This window comes from Buteo buteo, chromosome 3 (assembly GCF_964188355.1).
Source record: "Buteo buteo chromosome 3, bButBut1.hap1.1, whole genome shotgun sequence".
Lineage (NCBI taxonomy): Eukaryota > Metazoa > Chordata > Aves > Accipitriformes > Accipitridae > Buteo > Buteo buteo.
The window spans coordinates 63,426,344-63,448,704 of NC_134173.1; the positions used below are offsets into that span (position 1 = coordinate 63,426,344).

Consider the following 22,361-nt stretch of genomic DNA (forward strand, 5'->3'; position numbering starts at 1 on the left):
TTTCTAGAAATATAGCTGCCGTGGCCAAGCGGCACTGCTGCCCCCCGGCATCAGGGACTCACGCAGGCTGCGTGTGTCCCAGGTGGCCGCCACACTGGCCACGCTGACCGCCCCCGAGGTGCTCACCACGGGCTGGGCCTTTCGGGATGCGTCTCTCCTACCAGAATACACAACGGGCACTGCACCTCTGCTGCGTGCGAAGCCTTCCCTGTGCTCCATGTCACCGGTTTGCTCCTCGGCAGTAATGTTCCTTTCTCCCCTCAAGGCAAGGCTGATTGCCTTTAAAAATGGGGTCCCCAACCAGAAAAATCTACGCTCGTTGTCTGGCTCGTTGGGGCTTCTCCAGTTTTCCATCCGTCCAAAGGAGTGGCCGCTACCGGCTTGGGAAAAACTGAGAAAAAAAATTAAAAAGTCAGCAGTAAATGAGAAACGTTAATACTTCAGCTCTGTCCTGCTTCTGCTCAGTTTGTTTCTGAACCTGCTGCATTTTCTCCCTGTGAGATTCAAGCATTTAACTTTGCAGGGGAAAATGAATGAAAATTGCATTGACAATCAAATGCATGAAAGAAAGAAACGGCAGCTTTGAAATATTCACAACCAACACAATTTTGATTAAAGAAAGAACTCTGTTTTTAATAGTTTTTTTTTTGATCATTAAAAAAGTTTAAACCTGCATAGCAATCATTTCAAAAATAATTATTTAATGTTCCATAATGAAACTGTACACGACCTAGTCTTGAGCGACAGAAGCCTGCCGGGCGGTCCGACGCAGTCCGGAGCAGCGCAGCCCCGGCGCCGGGACGCCGCTCGCCGGGGTCGGGCGCTCGCTGTCGGCGGCACAGTCTGGCTCCACGCGCCGGCGGCCGCGCGGGGCAGGGGCGGCTCGGCCCCCTCGGCAGCGCTCCTCAGAGTCGTTCAATGTCTCGGTACTTCTTCCTCAGGATGGAGACCTGGTCTTTAAAGAGGACGGGGTCGAGCCTCATCTGAGAGTGGATCAGCGGCATATAGCCAAACCAGCTGGCGAAAGTGTTCATGCAGCTCTGCCGCTGGGCGAAGTGGTCGGGGTCGGCCCAGCGCGAGGCCCGGGACGTCTGTGTGGAGAGGAGAGCAGAAGTCAGGCGTCGGCCGTGACGCAACAAAATGGCGGGAAGGGGCGGCCGCCGCGGCTGGGCTAGCGCCATGCTGCAGAGCAGGGCCGAGGCGTCAGTGCGCGGCTCTGAGGTAGCTGAAATCTGCTCGGCGGGGGGTTCAGGCAAGGGGAAGGACACTCTGCCCGCAGCGGGAGACAGGGATGGCGAGCCGGCCACCCCTGACTTTCAAAACAGCGCTGAGGGCAGTGCAGTGTGGTGACCTGAGTGCAACCATGAGCCAGCCTGACCCGCAGCACGACACCCGTGAGCAGGCCTCCCAAAGCCTGCCAGCACACTACTTCACCCCATCTCTCACTCTTTATTTCAAACCCTCAAGCTATTTCAGAGATGGAACAAATCCTTAAAAAACACCGGGAAAGACAAGAAGGCCACTGCTTTCCACCAGAGGTGCACATCCAAGCACAGGCCAGCTGCTGCCCACGGCCTTCAGCTGTAGGAGGAAAACACGCTGCAATTATTACAGTTTCTCGGGTCAAAAACGCTCTTTTGCAGTCCAGATCTGCAGAAATTTATACACAAGTGATTTCAACTAGCTTGTAACTGAGCTCAGCAGAAGCCCTTATGTGCTTGGCATTACTCAGGCATGTAGATGTCCTGCAGGGAAAAGCAGGGTGCTTCCAGGAATCCCACCGGCTAAGGCCAGTGCCTAAGACACTACTGTCTTTTGGATCAAGAAAACTAACTGAAGTTCCACATTACATCACGTTAAACTCTGATCCGAGGAAAAGACCACAGTCTTTGCATGCGTACGTGCAAAATACCGTGGCCTGATTTTCCAAAGTTCACGGCAGCTGTAATTCCTCTGAAAGTCCATTGAAACTCAGCACCTCTGGAAAAATAAGACCCTAACAGCTTGGAAGCAGTTATTTTTCTCTATCCGCACCTAAACTACATGTATAAACTTAATAAAACTATTATTTAAGATAAAGTATGAATGCTGAGAACCTAAGGTTTTTTTGTGCCGCTTCTCATGAATCTCTCTATAGCAGTCATGTTTCCACTATACTTTAAAAACAAATACAAATTCATAAACTCAAAGTATGTTAATTAAAACATGAAGACACTGATAAAGTCAGGAACTTGCCAAATGAATGTGTTATCAGACTTGATCTTTGTCCAAGGCCTGTCCATTTTAGCCCAAGTGGTAGGTTATAATGTGCATTGATTACAGACTCTTGATTATACCGAGCCACTAAAGAGCAAGCAAAAGCTTGTTGCTAGAGGATTATAGCAGACATTCTGGCCATTAACAGTGAATTTCCATACGACTATTTATCTCTGTCACAACATTGAGGTTATGTTAATTTTTTATTTGTCTTTCAAGGAATTATGAACATGGTCCATTACATTTCCCAAAGCTGCAGGAACAACTTGTCTCTAGGACAGAGTTATAGCTCATGGCTGACTCAAGTCACCTGCGCTATAAGAAGAAAAATGAATGTTCAGACTTTGCCAAACAGCCAGACCATGGCCCTGTGGAGAGGTGAAGCTCAAGCTCGAAGCAATAGGTACTTTCTGAATGGTACCTTCTTGTTCATAGAAGGTCTCCTGGGTACCCAGATGAGTCAGAATTGCTGAACTACTGTTACACATAAGGGAGTCTACAAACTGGCACAGCCACTCCCCAGTCAAAAATCCAAGTAATGCTAATAGAAAAAAATATAGAGGTAAAATAGAGGGCCCCTTCTTTCTCCTGCTCCCTAGTAATCCTGGTACTGTTTGTAGTGCAGATTACAGACACTGTGGCAGCACAGATGGGAGGTTGTTTAGGACATGCAGGTCTTGCAGGACATGCTATTCCTCCCATCACTCACACAGGGCAGAAGGAAAAGTGCCCCCAGGTTACCATGTATCCCTGTTACTAGAAGGTATATCCATTTCTGCAATGACAGAGTGCTTACCCAGTAGCTGGAAGAGGCTCTAAAGCATGCATTTCATGGCTGCTAGTGAGTGATGGTGTCACCATTAGATGAAATGTTCCTCATGGGAAAAACCACTTGAATATCACAAATTACCTCTGCTGTGACAGTCTGATGTCAGTGTTCAAACCACACTATATACTTTAAAATAGCACAAGGATGGCCTGGTACATTATATTCATTAATAATAATTAAAAATAGAAAACGCTTCTAGAATTTACTTCTGCTTCTAGCATTCCATGACTAGGTCTTAGGTCTAGAATATTTAATTAGAAAACTGGAGTGTAACTGAAATTCGGTCACCACAATCATCAGTTCCATGAGTTTGGGATCACCATGAATAACACTGTGTGAGAAAACTATGAAGAGATGCTGTCATCTACAGTAGATGTTTGCCATTTCTTCTTTTGGATTTTCCTTCATTATAATAAGCATATCTAAAGTCTATTTACAGTTCCGCTAAACTAAAAACTGCAAAAAAATAGAGTTGTATCACTCTGTAAGCCTAACCTAGAAGTCAAACTGTTATATTAGCAACATATCCCAACTGCTAAAACGTGCTGTGGATACATACCTGTCCCATCATGGTCTCCTTATACTGTTTTTTCTGTGTTACTTTGATTGGAGGCAATTTTGTCACAGCTGACACCAAAAAATTCATTAGAATGTCCTCACAATTGGCCAGTTGGTCCACCATATTCTTTAAGCTGGCAGGCAGGTAATGAGTGTACAGGTAGTGATAATATCTGGAAACCAACAGCAGCGTTATTAATACAAGTCACTGGGGTTTCAGGGACTACAAACTCCAGGAAATTTCTAGCTCAGTTGAGACACAAGTTTTGTACTCAACTCTGGATATACCACTTCCTTTCTTCGGTCTCATCCTCCAACAAGAAGGGAGAACAAATCAGTATCTCATCAAGACAGTAAATAATGCTAATGGAGAAACAAACCATTTTTTGTAACTGGGTTGAAAGAAATAATGCAGACCTGAGTGTCAAGATAATGGAGGAGTAGTAAAAAGAGCACCACATGGCTATGATCTGATAGACAACTTTGATGAATTCATCCTCCACCTTCTCTTTCGAAACTGTTCAGTTGGAGAGAACTCTATTAAACCGGCCCACTACTGTCCGTATTGTTGAAATTATTCTCCTTTGGGCCTATATCAACCCCTATGGCCTGTCTTCTCCTTTGCAGTGACATGGATTAGATACTCCAGAATTTGCTGACCTTCTCCTAAAATTGAGAGAGGTCTTTGGCCTGCTGAAGTCCTAACAACAGAGGTTTTCTTCAACATGCTGCAATATGCTGATCTGTGACATGCCCACTGTACTATATTTCTAGAGTAGCCAGAAGACTTTGCAGTCTGCAGCTGTCAGCTAACACATACCCAGAGCTGGTCTGGAAGTAACCTCCTTTCTGCTGTGCTACAGGCCATTCAGCCGAACAGCTTAATGAATTCGGGAACTCTTTGAAGTGTGTAATTCCTGATGTTAAAAAGAGCAGTCCGACTGCCTCAAAATACAAGTGACTTCAAAGAGACCCAACAAGCGCAATAATGATTACCAGATCCCCAGAGCTAAACCAAGAACTTAAATTATTACCCCATAAAAAGCAGACCCATTTATTATCTTTCCAGTTTTTCCCCTCCCCGGAAGAATGTTCTTCATTCCCCCCTCCCCCCTGCTTACTATTTTGTTTCATACAGAAGGAGGACAGCAGATGCTTTCAGTTCTTACTTGTGGTAAATAGCAGCTCCTGTCAATACCATGGAATAGTCATTAGTCCATTTGGAGGTATACCCCCACCTCTCCTTAGTGTTGTCCCAGAAGTGACTGCGAGCAGGGTACCCTACAATCCTCTCTGGAAAACTCTGCCAAACTGTAAAGGCAAAATCCACCTGCAGACAAAGGCACAGGCCAAATGAATACTGAAACTGTTTCAACAAATGTCAACAAAACAAAATATTACCTTGCCACTAATTCATAATTCAAAATCTTCGAACTGTTGCAAAACATTAATTCTATGTATTCATCAGTAAATTAAACTGACTGCTTGACATTTTGCCCTATAATTATGCACATTTTAATGGTTCCTGTTAAAGGGAGTCTAGAGCATCACAGCATTACATTAACATTTTCAAGCTTGCCCTTTACATATCAAACCTTTTCAAGTTACAGAAAGAATGGGTGTAGGTGCATGTATTTATACTTAGATGCAATATAGAGTGGTAATAGCTATGTGGTAAACTGCACCTTTTGCACATCTTTGTGCATCTCACCTACCATTTCATTACTGTTAACACAAAGCTTGGAAAATCGGAAGTCAAACCTTAAATTATAAGGGTGGCTCAGTAAGATTAAAACAGGCAATCAATGCAGAGTCCTTTTACATTTTCCATCCATTTTCAGCCTTTGAGGACCATGTAAGTCATACTTTTAAGACTGTCTATATGATCAAGAGGGTTAAACATATAGCTTAATAAAGAGGAAGATAAGATTCCCGTGTAGTTAAATGGTTTTATAAGCCTATACTTTAAGAAAAATCCTTGACAGTGCATGAGCCACAAGATGTCAAATGCTGCCAATAGTGGTTTTTTATTTTATTGTCTCACTCTAACTATTTTAATAACTCAAATCTCTGAGGATTGAAAAGGTGACAGGACATTGCTACCCCAGGATGCCACCAAACAATTCCTAGTGACACTAGGAAAGGGATGATTAAGGTAATTTGCAGAAGGCTTGTCAGCACTGTATTTGAAAGGAGTTTGGTAAAAATACATATGGAAAGATTTTTGTCACTGTAAAGTTGGTTGGCAGTCCCTCCACTTCAAGTTAGACTTTGCAGCTCAAGCTAGACCTAAATTTTAAAAAGAGTTAAAGACAATTCTAGTTGTACCAGTCAAACACAAGAAAATGAGGGCTTTGTTTCTGCACTGCACACCAAGTTCCCTCCAGTACGAGGGGGACGTAAAACTTTGCTCAAAAATGCTTGAAAAACCTTCCAAGAACCCAGCCAAATTCAAGGGTGTAGAGGTTAGATAAAGAATAGCTGCTCTGAGAGCAGTCACATTTTGTATGATTACTGTCAGACTTCTCACATTTACAAGTGTTTTTATGAAACAGAAGAGTCACACATGTACTGGAACACAAAGTTAGGGACTGGTTATTTTCTTTCAAGTTGTTTCAAGGAATCTGAGGCCAACTAGAAAGACAATGTGCACAAACCAGTTACCGTTGTGATAGTTCTGATCTCATCCAAATCAATACCACATGAAAGAACTAAAGGTTTTTTTTTTCCCTGTAAAGACCTTTCCCATAAAACGTGACATCTGTTTTCTTTAGAGAAGTCTGAGAATCTCAAACTTAAATAAATAATAAAGCAGCTGCACTGAGTGCCCTCACTTGTGCTTTCAAGTGTCTGTCCTTGTACCAGGGAGACGCACTAAAGCAACCACCCTCAGAGAAAACTCCATTTATTAAAAAAAAACAACACAGTTCTCATCCTATATAATTTCCAGCAGCATTACGACTCAGCTGATCAGCAGGAAAAGCCAACCAGGCTGCCAGTCTCTTAAACCCCTGCACCACTTCTGACCCGTGCTGATCTCTAATTACTTCCCATGCAAACATCTCTCTGCGCATGTGAAACAGCTCCTCTCACAAGAGCAATTATGCACCGTTCTTTTGTGAACGGAAAACCTTTACTATGCTAGAGCCGGACAGAGCAGAGGATCTGCCTGGTGACTGCTCCTCTCAACAGGAATATGATCGTGTTTGACCACGTTTCTAAATTGCCTCTTCCGGGCCCTGAAGCTTTGCCACAACGACCACCCATGAGCAGCTAGTTTCAAGGGAAGTTTCACACCACACGTTTCATGTCAGTGTTTCAACACACTGTTTCTTTGCATATGCTGTATGATGGGGGAAGCGAAGCAACAGAAAGGCCCCAGCTCTTCACAGAGAGCCACCAAAAAGAGCTGTTGACCCTGGAAGAGACATGGCAAAGCTGCAAGGCCAGCACTAGCAAGAGCTGGCCAGCTGGTTCTCTCTGCAGCACAGGGGCCACAGGGCTCGTAGAGCCAATACCCACCGTGCAAACATGCAATATTGGCTACAGCTGCTCACAGGAGGGAAGAAGCCACAAAGAAATGTGTATGTTGTCTCACACAACAACAAATATTTGTGTTTCAGAATGTTTAGGGTAAAACATGGCCAAGCCAAATGAGAAACACTATTTCATATGCGTTCCAGAAGCCTGAATGATTCCAAAATTTGGATGATGACTAAATACCAGTCAAAACAAAACAAAGCCCCAAATCCTCACAGACTCCACAAGCTGCATTGCTGTAAATACCACCTCAGTGCAATGAAGTCCCTGAGAGGTCTTACCATGCCCCCAGGGCAGCTAAGACAGGACCCTTCATCCTGAGCAACAACCTGCTTCGGAACTCCAGCCCTGAGATAAAAGCCTTTTATTGGTTTTGGTTTTTTTTGGCTGTCCAGGGCTTTGCACACAAGTGCTTTGGCAGCAGCCGTATGCTTCCTCATCTAGCAGAAACTACCAAGGTGTAATCTTGGTATCAAATAGGTTCAATGCCAACTACTTCTTCCACCTGTGCAGCAGAAGAGGGCTACTGTGGCTCCTTCTGGAGCAGTCTAACCACAGCACAACAAATCCGTACTGGGGAGAAGAGCGGTTGCAATCTCCTCCATTTAGAACAAATTCAGCAACATCTTAGGGAATATAGCAGTGACTGATGACTAATGTTAGGCATTTCTTCACTGACATATAAGCAGTGGTAGCATCATTGAAAGTTCCCCATCACTGCCAAAAAAGCATTTCTATGAAGGTGAAGTGGGGAGAAGGGAATGGCCATGAACATGGGGAAAAAAAGGGGGAAACAAAAGAAAATTGAGTTTTTCAAGCTATTCCCTGGCCATCATTAATAATGTATTTCCCAAATATTGCACTCTATATAAACTGTCATCAGTTTCCCTTGTGGTTCTCAGGAAGAGGTTCCAGAAATCAATACTCATCCCAGTTGTAAAAATTGGTTTTCTACAGTATTTTTCTTTTCTTAGCGCTATCTTGCTCTTGGCACAAACACTGCAACACCTAAACTAGCAAAGATCTCCAATTTTATGGGGCGACACAATGGTGAGAAAGCATTCCTCAGTGAAATCTTGCATTAGGGTGGCAATGCTGTATTTTGGAGCGACAGCAGTCCCCTGCTCCTGACACCCCTTCTTTCTCCACCTACACCCTGCTGATAACGTGGGGGGAAAAAAAGCTACCCCAATCAGAAAAGTGAGAACAGAGTATTAAAACTGACTGCTCTTGGCTGCCTACACCCGCCTGCAGCTATGTTACTAAAATAATAAAGAACGGAAGAACCATATGCTAATGATGAGCCAATTAACCAGGGCGAAAAGCTCCACTGATGGCAGGCAGTGGCAGGGTTGCTGAAACAAGTGCAACACGTTAAATCTGAGGAGCGTAGCAGGAAATCTTGTAACATTTGCTCACTGGCAAAGCCAAGAGAAGAGCCTATCTGCTGTGATCATGCCGAGCTGAGGAGCCAAGCAGACTCCCAAGACAACAGAGATCCTTACCTCAGTGGTTGAAAGCACGGTGTCCTCATCCAGGCTTAGCACTGCATCTGTCACTATGTTGTCATAGGGTAGGAAGCGACTGCTCATAACCTGTGGGTATCCAAGGCAGGAAGGGGAGGAAAAAAATCACTTGAAGGACTCATTCCCAAGGGAAATACTCCATTTTATTCCTCACTCTTATTTCCTCTTGTCTGAGGTACATCACAAATCTCTGTCTGATGGAAAGGACCCTTCAGCTCAAGAGTGAAAGACTGTAATTTTTGTCAACCCAGCAGTCAACCTACACCTTCTACCCGAGGATTAATTTCTGAAGAGACCTCCCTCTTTGGAGCAAGCTGTTTTCCTTTTGTTACAAACTGCAATGTTCTGTACTGAGAATTACACGTACCTACAGCTTCTTTAGGGAGGACATTTTCCCTGGTAGCTAGGACTGTCCCTCTGCTCTCCTACAGGGTGTGAGGATCAAAGATAATGAAAGCTGAGAAGGACTTTGCAGCATTCATAAGGTTACGCAGCTGGGAAGCCAAGCAGTCCAGGCTGTGTGTGAAGGACGTTATGCTACCAGGATGGTTTCCCTGTAAAGTGGAACAGCTCCATCTCTGTGCATTACTGTTGTATCCACAGGCAGGTGCTGCCAAGTGGTGCAACATTTTCCATCAGAAAACAAGGATATCGTAAGGAACATGTCTATCAGTCAAGCTTCACCTGCATCAAGAATTATATTGGTACTGTAGCATTTTTAAAAGTCACATTCTTACATGACACAACTATATATATAAAATCTATATGCAGAATAAGCTTTTAAAAACTATGGCAGGACAGTTCTCAAAGTAATAGGAAATAGATGGGAAAGCAGGATCAAAAAGATAACAGCAAGAAATGAGAATCCTTATGGTTTCTTTAGCAGACTAATTAGCACCTTTTGAGAACTGATGAATAGTAACAAGGACACAACACTATTTGTTTCCCTCATTTGCTAGGAAAAATAGCCTGGCTAGCTAATAGACTTCTCTTCCAATTTATTATGCCAAGAAAACACTACAAAAATCAGGCCCAGTAAGAGGAAATCACTGTATGGAAACAGGGACATGGTCACTTCTGTGTCCCCTGCAACCTGTTTAGAAGCAAGTCTTCGGAATCTATGCCTCAATCCAGAGAAAATTCTGCCTCCATAATCAGGATGTTCACAGTGTCTGTCTGGAGTGCATCCCTTCATCGCTATGATGGCCCCAGTCTGGGGAGGCACTGGCTGTGAGGAGGAGGTGATCTGGCAGGCGTTGATGGTTTTGCTTTGCTTATGCTAAGGCAAAGCAGAGCAAGTGGTCGGCAGGAGACCCACGTTCTCACCCCAGCTCTTTTACAGACCATATAAAATTGTCAAATAGTACAACAGTCAGGACTACTCATGTATTTGTTTTTGTAGCTAAATCTCCCTTTTGTAAAATAGGTGTGATGTATATAACTTGATTTCATGGGGAAGAGTGAACGTTAGGTAAAGGCAGACCTCTGGGATCACCTGTGCAGAGTAACTGTGCCTGCCAGTATGCTTCAGTTAAGTCTGAAGATTAAAAACAGTTCCTTTGTGCAACCTTTGAATCGCACTGCTCTGGCTCTGCAAGCTTTGTCCAAACAAACAGCTTTTCCACGCAAGAAGCCATTTGGCATATGTTGGGATATTAGAGGGAAGAGACTGTCCACTATAAACACACCTTTGTGTACTCAGGAGACTCATTTGTAATCAAAACAGTGCCTGGGGCCAATTTCTACAAACACTGTAGAACTGGTCAGAGATTTTCTCCTCTATCTCACCTCTGCAAGTTTTCCAAAAAGAAATAAAAAACCCCACAACGTTCAAAAGGCTCAGAAATCACTACAGCCTTTCTCAGCCCTGCAGCAACTCTCCTGATACTGTTTACATGGCTAGCTAAGGCAAGAGCTGTTAGCTTGCCAACCTCGCAGGGCTCTTGCTTTCCCCTTGTTAAGGTGACTGGGGGAAAAGACCAAAGACAGGACTATAAATTCAAAATAGGATCGTAGAGCCAAAGCAACTACAAGTTCCCTTTGCAAACACAGAGCTCAAGAGCCAGGTGACAGAGATTGCAGAGGGGACCAGCCCAAATCTGTCTCAGTTAAGAGTCTAGAAGCACAAAGTCTTGCTTCTCTCAGGCCTGCATTTGGAAAGGCATCATCCACTTCAGTGTGGATTCCTCTTTTCTCATCTAGGCAGTTTCTGTTTTGACTTTGTGGAAGTGCAAACAAACAAGTGTTTTGTACAGCAAGAGATGACACGGTGTTTTTGTTCCCACGCAAGTGTCCCTTGTCCCTTCTTTTTTTTTGGTGGTGGGATCACATCACTGGCAGCAGTACCCTACAAGGCCACGAGAGAAGGTACTTTTCAAAGGTGAGTTAACACCATTCATTTTCATCTCTTCCTCTGCCTTTGAGTCCACAGCTGACCCCAAAGTCTTGCATCTGATTGCTCAGACTCAACAAATCCCGCTGCATCACTATTTTCATGCACCTGCAGAGAGACAGAAATCTCCAAAGATGGGGTCAGCACTACCTACTCTCAGGGCCACATTTCAAAACTGGGTCCCACCTGTGAATCTCAGATTCATGGCATTAATTGCCATGCTGATGATTTCTGAGAGCACGGGCCTCATGCATGAAACACGAATCTGTGACCAAGCTGGTACAAAAGGCCAAGGAATAGAAAGGAGCTGTCACACCATTGGGAACTACAAAGCTTTCACCAAAGCAGCTGGAAAAATAAATTCTGGTCACACTGAAGAATATAGGCAATCTTTTACCGTGCTTCTCTCCACCTACCTTGCTCTCTCCTTCAATGACTATGACAGGCACAGAAGTGGCAGGCCAGCGGTGTTTGGCTGGGAGGGGTTTATCACAATTCCATAAAACAATAATCTAAAAGACAATATTGGACCATGATCAGAGACATTTGTGGCAATGCAGTCCAAACCGTAAGGACTCAGATCTCCAGACAGAAATGTTAAATTCAGTTAGGAATTTCAAAATCAACAACAACGATACAAATCTGTATAAAAATAACACTTCCTACAGTAATTTCACCCATCCTGACTATTTACAATATACATCCTCTGAGGCAAATATAGGCTGGACAGGAACTCAAGAAGTCTCTATCATCTCGGCCAGGTCATACGGATGTCACTGATTTACTTTGGCTCTCATTAAAGGCTAAACCACTTGTGACACTCCACTGCAAGAGGGTGCTCCTACTGAACTCCCCAGGGTTCCTTTCAGAGAAGCCAAAATCCTGGCACTGCTGAATCTAAGAGCCACAGCAGGAGGAAGGAAGATCACGTAGGGGCTCTTGAGGCACAGACTTCCTTTTGCAGTTTGCAGCACACGCAATCCTGATCTTTAAAGTGCAGTCATTATTTTACCTGCCTCATGAAACAAAGGTGTTTAGTTACTGTCTCTATTCCACTCCCACTGTACTCAGAATTTTTGTTTCCCATGCACGCAGGTCACAGACAGTAGCAATCACAGAGAAAAGAACATCAGAATTGAAACAGGGGGATGAAACAGGACTGAGAAGATCTGAAGTCAGTAGGCTCTTCACTCCTGGGATAATAGTTTTGTCTCCATTGTGATTTGAGAGTCAAACAGCGCTGCTTACCTGTGCACAGTACTGGGACTTCGCTACAGCAACCAGGAGTTTCAGCACAGGCTGCGACTGGGAAACCAGGGGAGTTACTGCGTGGATAACGGCAGTGAATGTGGAAAGAGGCTTCAGACCTGAAGTGAAGAGATATGTGTTCAGTAAAGACAATATTGCCCCAGTTAGTACAGATTAAAGGACTCTGGAGATGGAAAAATAATCTGCACTTAATGCAAACCTTGCCATGTTTTTTTAGGCCATCTCCTTTCGTCTCAGATACTAAGATACCAGATGCTTCAGAGAAGATCACACTTCCCTTTAACTCCCACACCCTCTGAAATCCCTGACTTCAACACAATTACTGCCTTTTCTTACTCACTATTTCCACAGATGTCCTGCAATCTCTTTCTTTCATCCAGTTTGTCCTACAGATAACGTTGACATCTAGTTTGTTCAGTCAAGTGTCTTTCTTGACACGAGCTCTGTTTTGCTGCCTGGCTCTGGATGCTTGATGTTTTCTACAGATTATCTACACAAATTCCAGAAGCTTGTTCAGTTTCCTCAGTTCCATTACGGCCTCTGTCAGATTTTTTCTCTTTCTGGGTCAATCCCCATCCACATGCATCTTCAATTACCTCCTGAGCTGATAATTCTGCTTGCATCCTTGCCTTCCATTCTGATATTTTTGTCTCGCTATGATTTCCTTTTCTGCCTGAAATAACAAATCCTACTGGTGTCTACCCTTCATTACTGCTCTCAATCTCATCTAAATTCATCTGTGTGGGGTCATAGTCATTTTTCATCAAAATTCCCACAGAAACCTTCTTCTCCCTTTTTAACATGGTAACTGTGAATTTTTAGCAGGTGAGCAGTACAGATCCACACAAGTGGGATGGCACAGGCTGAGCCAAAAGTAGCAGCAGTCTGGAAAGCAGGATCACTTCAGCCTGCAGGCACATTCCCCTGCAGAACTCATCGTTTAAGCCCTGCTTCAGGAAACAGCCATGAACCTAAGCTCTATTCATTCCTTCTAGTAGGATCCATATGAAGACACATAGTATGGAGAATAAATCCATACCAACTATGCACTCCAATAACAAGTGTCATGGGTAAATTACCACTTTTCCAATTTGCCAAGCAGAAATAAACAAAGAAAACAAAAAGCTATTCCTTTTATGTCCCCTTGGGCCATAAATGGGTCAGCAACTCAGGCATTAATTACTGGTAACTAAGAAGTATGAAGGGACATATATTTTTTTAAAACAATCTTTGCAAGCGAGAGGCACATGATGCATGTTGAGTCAGAGACATTCCAGTCTACAGTGGGCAGGGAAGATTGAGACAGGATAAACAAAACGCATCATTAACTAGAAATGAATGGTAAGTCACTTGGCACATGCTACTCAAAGATCAAATTCCAAATTTCCACTAGAAATTCCAAATACCACTAGATTATAGCAAGGATTTACTTACCAAGATTAGCATAGTAGTAAGGAAAATCTCCCAGATATGAGGAATACTGTGGCAGTACAAATAACCCTCCAGGATGTTTGTTCCATATTAAGCTGTTACGTGATATGTGCTTAAATATTCTGTCCTGAATAATCTGGAAAACAAGAGAGGTGATGATTTTTAAATAGATGGTAATAGTCACTGGTAGAAGTTTCAGGGACTCCAGCTGACTGGAATCATCACCCATTTTGCAAAAAGCTGAGGCACACAAATTAGTAGACATTCCTGCTTAATCTCTTTTAAAATGACACAGAACCTGCACATTTTGACACCACTTCAGCAGCTCAGGCTTTGTGCAATAGGTTTCAGAGCACCTCATTAGTCTCTCTGGACACGGGGACCTTGCAATTCATTGCATTTTGTATTTCAATTCAAATATTTTGTCTATTAGAGTATCTTAGCAGTTGTAAGCTCGATTAGTTCATTGTCAGTTTTACTACCCAGAACTCACAGAAAATAATTATTTGAGGATGGCATTACAAAGCTAGGTATTATTTTGAGATAATGAGAGCATTCAAAACCACAAAGACTTTCAGCAAATCATGCTGTACTGATTATTCTTTTTTGCTTAATTATAAAGGGATATTAGCATTCAGATACATCACAGATTCCACGTCTCAGTTCTCTAACAGTTCCTTGTTGGATGAAACAGAAAAAGATCTTCTGGCAACTACTGTCTGTCTCTGCAGACAGCCACATAGATTCCTAGATTTTTAAGGTCAGAACAGATAGCTAGGTCATCTACTTTATTGTCTAGTATACCACAAGCCACAAAAAAAAGAAACAAGGCTGTACAATTAATATTTATTTATAAAACTAATTACAGTTACTTCACATCAGATGCCTGTATGCAAGAACCATAGTGGTTCTTACACCAATGGGATCTTTTTCAAACTTGCTGCAAAGACATAACAAGATTCAGTGGTGGGAAGCTGTAACTGGACAAATTCAGCCTCCAGGGCTGGGACACCCCAGGCAGGGACACCTTCCACTAGACCAGATTGCTCAAAGCCCCATCCAACCTGGCCTTGAACACTTCCAGGGATGAGGCATTCACAACTTCTCTGGACAACCTGTTCCACTGCCTCACCACCTTCACAGTGAAGAACTTCTTCCTTACATCTAACCTAAATCTACCCTCTTTCAGTTTAAAGCTATTATCCCTTGTCCTATCCCTACCTGCCCTTGTAAAAAGTCCCTCTCTGGCTTTCTTGTAGGCCCCCTTTAGGTACTGGAAAGCTGCTATAAGGTCTCCCTGGAGCCTTCTCTTCTCCAGGCTGAACAACCCCAACTGTCTCAGCCTGTCCTCATAGGAGAGGTGCCCCAGCCCTCTGATCATCTTTGTGGCCTTCCTCTGGACTCGCTCCAACAGGTCCATGTCCTTCTTATGTTCGGAGCTCCAGAGCTGGAGGCAGTACTGCAGGTGGGGTCCACGAGAGCAGAGTAGAGGGGCAGAATCACCTCCCTCGACCTGCTGGCCACGCTTCTTTTGATGCAGCCCAGGATATGGTTGGCTTTCTGGGCTGCAAGTGCACCTTGCTGGGTCATGTTGAGCTTCTTGTCAACCAACACCCCCAAGTCCTTCTCCTCAGGGCTGCTCTCAATCCACTCATCACCCAGCCCATATTTGTGCTTGGGATTGCCCCGACCCATGTGCAGCACCTTGCACTTGGCCTTGTTGAACTTCATGAGGTTCGCACAGGCCCACCTCTCAAGCCCGTCAAGGTCCCTCTGGATGGCATCCCTTCCCTCTGCACCACACGAATAAGTGTTGGCACAATGTCCTGGTTTCAGCTGGGATAGAGTTAACTGTCTTCCTAGTAGCTGGTACGGTGCTATGTTTTGAGTTCAGTATGAGAAGAATGTTGATAACAGACTGATGTTTTCAGTTGTTGCTAAGTAGTGTTTACTCTAAAGTCAAGGATTTTTCAGCTTCTCATGCCCAGCCAGCGAGAAAGCTGGAGGGGCACAAGAAGTTGGCACAGGACACAGCCAGGACAGCTGACCCAAACTGGCCAAAGGGGTATTCCATACCATGGGACGTCCCATCTAGTTTAGGAACTGGGAAGTGGGGGTGGGGAATCGCCCTGCGCATCATTTGTACATTCCAATCCTTTTATTACTACTGTTGCCATTTTATTAGTGTTATCGTTATCATTATTAGTTTCTTCTTCTCTGGTTTATTAAACTGTTCTTATCTCAACCCACGAGTTTTACTCCTTTTCCCGATTTTCTCCCCCATCCCACTGGGTGCAGGGGGAGTGAGTGAGCAGCTGCATGGTGCTTAGTTGCTGGCTGGGGTTAAACCACGACACACAAGCAGTGGTTTTCCTGGAATTTTTGATTGCCATGACAAAAAACACCAGTTACATTGTGCTAGACAATCCACTGCTGGTGGTGATATACGTACTGCTAAACTGGGCAAATGTTAGGTGTTTGCATGTTTGCCTGAATTTTGCCTACAGCCAATTACCATAGCTAATATGCAGTAATTTGCTCACATGAGTAAGTTAATTTAACTTATTTTTTTGGTCTCGGAATAACGAAGTTAGGACTGTATTTCCATCACTGACAAGAGCATATCTGAATCTTTCTCTTTGGAAAGTTAGGTGTATCAGTGTCAGACCTCCTGCACGGTAGTGGGAAGAGGAAAAAAAAGACGATGACTGCTGTTTCTCCATCTGCAAGTTATGCCACTAGACAAAGACAGAACCTAGAAAGTACATATTTTCAAGTGTTTACCACAAAGCCTAAATATTACAGCTCCTTCCTCCTGCTTTCTCAGAACTGGGGCATAATCAGATAAGGAGAAGTCTGCAAATTTACATGGTCAGGAGGTTTTCACAGACGGTGGAGTTTTCCACCGCGCTGGCAGCCAACAAGGCTGCAGGGGAAACACATGGCTCGCATTCAATGCTGCCTCAGCGCAACCGGAGCGAGCACAGCTCTAACACAGAGCAGGTCCCTGGTGCCACGCAGCACACGCAGCCTTCAGTGCACGTCAGGCACACAAATCTCACCAGCGTGGTTCCGCACCAGGCTGGGGAGCTGGCCTCGGTGATTTATCACGGTTAACAAACGGAAGATTAATTTATCACACTCCTGGTCTACATATGAAACCTAGCTGTCTGTCACAGAGAGGAGGAAAGACAACTTGGCAGAAAGAGAACAGAAAAGTATAAAAAAAGATAACATGGAGGACCAATCAATTAAAATGCAGAGTGTATAGCGTTGCACATACTGCAGAGACAGACAGCAGCTACACGGTCTCTCCAATGATGAGGCATGACAGGAAGTTTAATAAGAGAAGGAAGGGGTTAGGATCTCTGGCAAGATCTCCCTTTTCTTTTTGGAATTCATTAATAGTCCAATATTTTTGTCTCCCTCATCCTCACACTTCAAAAAGATCACATATTGCCTTAATCATTGCTGCTTCTCAACATGCCCCGGCCAAGCATCAAACATTTCTTGTCTGTAGTTTGTGCTGTCCTTCTCCCCTCCTCTTCCCAAGCGGAGGACTGAGCATGCCACACAGGGATTTAGAGATGTTTTGGGGTTGTTTTCAGAGAAGACCAAGCTCAAAAAGTGCAGATACACTGGAGCATGCGTCTGGATGTTGTTTGCAGCAGTCCACTGCTGGGCTGCCAGTGCTCCCACTCACCAGCCTGCAGCAGACACTCATGAACATCGTTTCCTAACCGACACCATGTCCACAGCACTGGGCAATTCCTCTGTGCCTGCAATATGGCATTGCTGGCCAAATGATTCAAACCTCTTATTTTGGGCTACAAGCGGTTTGGCTTAGGCCGTCAAATCCTGTGAGAAGATCAAGGACCTTAAAATGCGACTTAACGTTTTCAGAGGTGTCCAGGGTAAAGGGCAGTAGAGAGCTGTGATGTCCTTGAAGACACTTGAGTTGGTGAAGACTTTCTATACTGATATCCTCATATGTGGACATGTACCAGCACTGCTGTCAGCAGGCAAGTGATTATTCTGATGTTATCTAGCATCATCACAGCACTCTGACACAACAGTGTTACAACTAAAGATGGATAACGTCCACCAGAAAGAAATAATCCTGCTAGGAATTTACTTCCAGGCATCAGATTTTAAGAAGAGGATATACTGCTTGCAGATTTTGGACACCAAAATCACTCCTCAACCTTTTTATTCCTTTCCTAAGGAAAGTTAACTCAGGACTTTTACTTAGGCAAGTTGAAATGTGAAACAAGTATCTGTTCATAAGAACAGAATCCCTCTTAGCTGTCTCAAAAATTTCTGAGAGTCCTGAATTAAAAAATAAACAAAAAACCCCTCAAACCAAAACCACCCTCGCAAACAAATGAAAAAACCCAGAACATAACTTCAACACCAGGCATACATTACTGGGTTTCATTAAATTAAACCTTCCAGGAAGATTTTTATTTTCACTTTAGTTTTTCCCCTCGGAGCGGAAACTCCAGTTTGCTGGTTGCCCAGCTGCTTCAGCTTTATTACGGGTTTTGCTGTCCCCTGAGCACCTGCGGCCACAGGGGCCAACGTGTCCCAGGGCAGCGCTAAAGACATATCTGTGAGTGTTGGAGCTTGATGCGATGGACACCAAGGCCATGGGGGCTGCAGGTTACGACCCCTCAAGACCAGCCTCCTCGCAGGCAGGAGAGGGGCAGTGAAGAGAGCTGATCGACACTCTCCTTGTAGCAATCCCTGATGATAACGGGCTGCATGCAGGAAAGGGGCAGATGATACATGAGGCACCCTCGTTGTCCCTAGGAGGTAGATTTAGGTTAGATGTAAGGAAGAAGTTCTTCACTGTGAGGGTGGTGAGGTACTGGAACAGGTTGCCCAGAGAAGTTGTGGATGCCCCATCCCTGGAAGTGTTCGAGGCCAGGTTGGATGGGGCTTTGAGCAACCTGGTCTAGCGGAAGGTGTCCCTGCCCATGGCAGGGGGGTTGGACTAGGTGATCCTTAAGGTCCCTTCCAACCCAAACCATTCTATGATTCTATAAGGGTAAATTAGACTGCAAAAACTGGCACATGGTCTTCTAGCCTTGTGAGTCTGATCCTGGCACGGGCTGTGATAATTATCACTACCTCATCAGTGCTTATGGGGGTTTGAGGATGCAGATCAGTTCCCAACAGGCAGCACAGATGAAGACATGCTCTTCCGAGGGCGAGAAGAGCGTTGCGAGGATAGCTATGCCAGGGGCTCTGATAATGTTCCCTGGCTGGTTTTCTTCAATGGCACAGAAAAACCTAAGGGACTGTCTTGCAGCAGCTGGAGGTAGATCAGCCACGGGCAACCTGTACTGCAGACAGCAGCACTCATTTGCAGTTTTCAGGGGAAAGCAAGCACAGCGGGAAATGTGGAGGTTTACAACTGTGCACAAAGATGGATGCAATTGCAGAAGCATTAGCATAAGACGAATGCATTTGCACCTACAAAGTGAGCCACTTTCAGTGGTAAAAGAGTGTCAAAAATTTATGTGCAAAATTGCGAAACAATTAGAAGAGAAACCTGCTTTTGAAATTGTAGCTTGGGCCCTACTTCTAAAGAGCCTTTCATCTCTCCTCTGCCTCTGCATCCAGAAAGGATTCTCTCCACATTTGAGATCATCTGTCTCCCTGTGTAATAGCAGTCTAATTATGATTATTCATTAATATTTTATAAGGATGATCAGGCCTTCCCCTTATGCTGTGTGTGGAGATAACACACAGTGATTTACAAGCCTCCTCCTTTTCCTTGAGCCAGACCAATAGCTCCAAGGCATCAAGATGTTAAGGTATGGTCAAGGAGGAGCTCTACAGTAATATTTTTTCCAAAATGAATTCCAGAAAGGTTTCTTAAAGAAACACATTGACTACCAATGACAAGGATAGTGATTCATAAGCCATAAAGCTTTGCGAAGGCAAGATCACACATGACAACTCTCCCATGTGTAGGGTAGCTCCCATTTTTCACCGTGTCAGTTTTCTAATGTGGATTCTGATAATGAAGAAAGTACTTCCTTAGAGGTGAAAACTTATCAAGATGCTGAGCTTTTTTCCCAGTGACCAACTGCATGTCATGAAAACCAAGGTTCAATGCCAGCTGAGGACAGGAGCAGCTGGACAGGGACAGAAACTTCGCTGCTCGGCAAGGTCCCAGACAATTTTTACTCACCTCTAGTGTAGTCAATACAATCTTCTCAACTGAAGAAAAATAAGCCTCCCACAAGAACTGTGTCTGCTGTCTAAGTGCTAGGATTTTATCCTGATGGATAGACCTGATTGTAGAAGGAATCTGTAATACAAGATGTAATATAGTCAGAAGCTTCAGAAAACAACGCAATCTCATTAAATTAATATGCTGCTGACAAGCCCTCTCCTCTATTAGCAAGCTGCACAGCTTCAGTGCTCCTGTCCAACAGAGATGCGTGTGTCAACAGTTAAAGCCTTGATGTAAAACGAATGAGACACAACCCTTTATAACCTTTGGTACTGAATATATGAATTTTTTTTAACCTGCTTTCTTTTAGTTTTTGGTTGGTTTATGGTAACAAAAGCTCCCTCTACCCAGCGCTGTGGCGTGGCACAGTAAGCAGCACCTCCATACACCCCTCACGCACAAAACTTTTCATGGACTAGTATTTTAACAAACTAGTACTTGCAGGTCTTGGGAGTCCAACAATAAACCCCACTCTCAAAGTATATTAAAGGGATCTGGAATTGCATTTACCGCAGCATGGCAACACTAAGTGCCCTAAGGAAAACATAGCAACATCCTAAGTAAGACTCCACTTTTTAGGAGCCTGTGGATCAAATTCCATTTTACTAATTTCTGTGGGTGGAAAGAATAATGTCTCCCACAACACCTGTTATTCACAAGGGAAACCACTGCTTCTTTTTTCCCCTTTCCATTAAATCAACACATTAATTCTGGTATAAGTTGCCTTACAAATAAAACCCAAATTGTCCTGCTGCAATGCTTTGCCATTAAAAAATGTAACTGCTCAGTGGATCAGAAGGGGAGGGCTTCATTTCTACATCTTGCCCCATCCCCATGACCCTCTTCCACACTGGAGAGAAACTAACGTACGTACGTGTCATTCTTTAACTTGGGACATTGACCAAGGCCTCCAGTACACCACTTTGACAATGCAAACTGACATTATCAAGGGAATTTAACTGCAGTTTGCTTCAATTACAAGAGCTACTCAGAGTACCACAAAGGCATCTCCAAATCATTGCTGATTTGTGTTCATTTTTTCTGGGAATGAAGAGTTGGGCTTTTGTGCCTACTTTTTTGTGATTTCGGATTATGCCACCTCGTTCTCAGACACTCATTTCTCACAAATCTTTCACCTAAGTCGTTAGTTGTAAAAGCATATACCTGAGCTCTGTGTTGTGTTTGCACATCCCAGCTTATTCTGAAGTTTATCTGCACCCCACCACATCTTGCCCTTTCCTGACCAGAACACACTTTGCTTATTCCTCAAATATTCTGAGAGGTGGTGGTGATCATTATTTGCTTTCACATGCTCCTGAATCAAATGATTTCACACAAAACATTTTCCTGAAGAAAATTTGAGACTTTAAGAATTTATGTATAAAAAATTTCCACAAGAATCATTAAATTCTTTACTGCATAGTTTGCATCCAGGTCTGGACACTGTGTCCAAAAGGACCATGGCTCTACAGGGTGCACTGTCAGATGGGACAATCTCTACTCCGTAAGCCTTTCGTCTCTCAAGATCTTCATCTCAGAGACACTGCTAAGTATCATACAGAATTTGAGCTCATGAGAGAGTTAGCACTACAGCAAGATGGAACAGAAGAAAATGGTCAGTCTGTCAAAGATGGTACTTTACATTCCTTCGCTATAGGCCCTTTAGGTAAAATGTAGGTCTTTATGTACAATATTCCCTGCAAAAATAGTATGAAAGATAGAAGCTAAAAACGTGTATTAGTACATGTTTTTCTAACTGATCATGTCACTATTCGTGACGTGATGCAGTAAATAACTGCATCAAATTTCATCTTTTGGGGTGAATATTCTTTCTTTTCAGTACTTTTCCAGTAAGTTCCAATAAGTAGAGGGATAATGAACATTACCTATACTGGCTGCACACACATGTGTATTAATCACACCTGGGATCATTACTGGCACCAAACACAAGATCAAAGTCACTTCACAGTGGTGATACGGCATTTTTTCTATAAACTTAAAACATTGCACTGCATTATGTGCAACCTTGCGTGTATGTGTGTACGTGTGTGAGCAACAAATAAAATCAATACTCATTCTCAGCTACGCCTTTTGAAAGGGAAGGCTGCTCTGACTGTGAAGGTTACTGCAAGAAGTTATGGTTTTACAGACCACACCATGCTTGCCAGTGCCTGCAAACACAGTGTCAAGGTTAAAAAGAAGCCTTGGTGCCTGCTCTGTTACAACATCTGGAAAGAAAAATCAGAGCTCCCATTTTAACTGCATTTGCCTATTAGTTATTAATCTACTTGTCCAGAAAGACAGGTGGGGAAA

At 43.7% G+C, this 22,361-nt stretch overlaps 1 protein-coding gene across 1 annotated transcript in view; it reads right to left on the reverse strand.

Annotated features, from left to right (window-relative positions):
• Positions 1-587: 587 nt before the first annotated feature.
• Positions 588-22,361, reverse strand: part of EXT1 (exostosin glycosyltransferase 1) — a 181,438-nt gene continuing 159,664 nt past the window's right edge. The window contains exons 4-11 of the mRNA XM_075023849.1: positions 20,004-20,123; positions 13,805-13,937; positions 12,350-12,468; positions 11,518-11,613; positions 8,689-8,778; positions 4,813-4,973; positions 3,645-3,816; positions 588-1,091 (exon numbers count right to left, since the gene is read on the reverse strand). Coding sequence (XP_074879950.1) covers positions 906-1,091; positions 3,645-3,816; positions 4,813-4,973; positions 8,689-8,778; positions 11,518-11,613; positions 12,350-12,468; positions 13,805-13,937; positions 20,004-20,123 — 1,077 coding nt within the window. The 3' untranslated portion in view covers positions 588-905. The remainder of the gene's footprint in view (positions 1,092-3,644; positions 3,817-4,812; positions 4,974-8,688; positions 8,779-11,517; positions 11,614-12,349; positions 12,469-13,804; positions 13,938-20,003; positions 20,124-22,361) is intronic.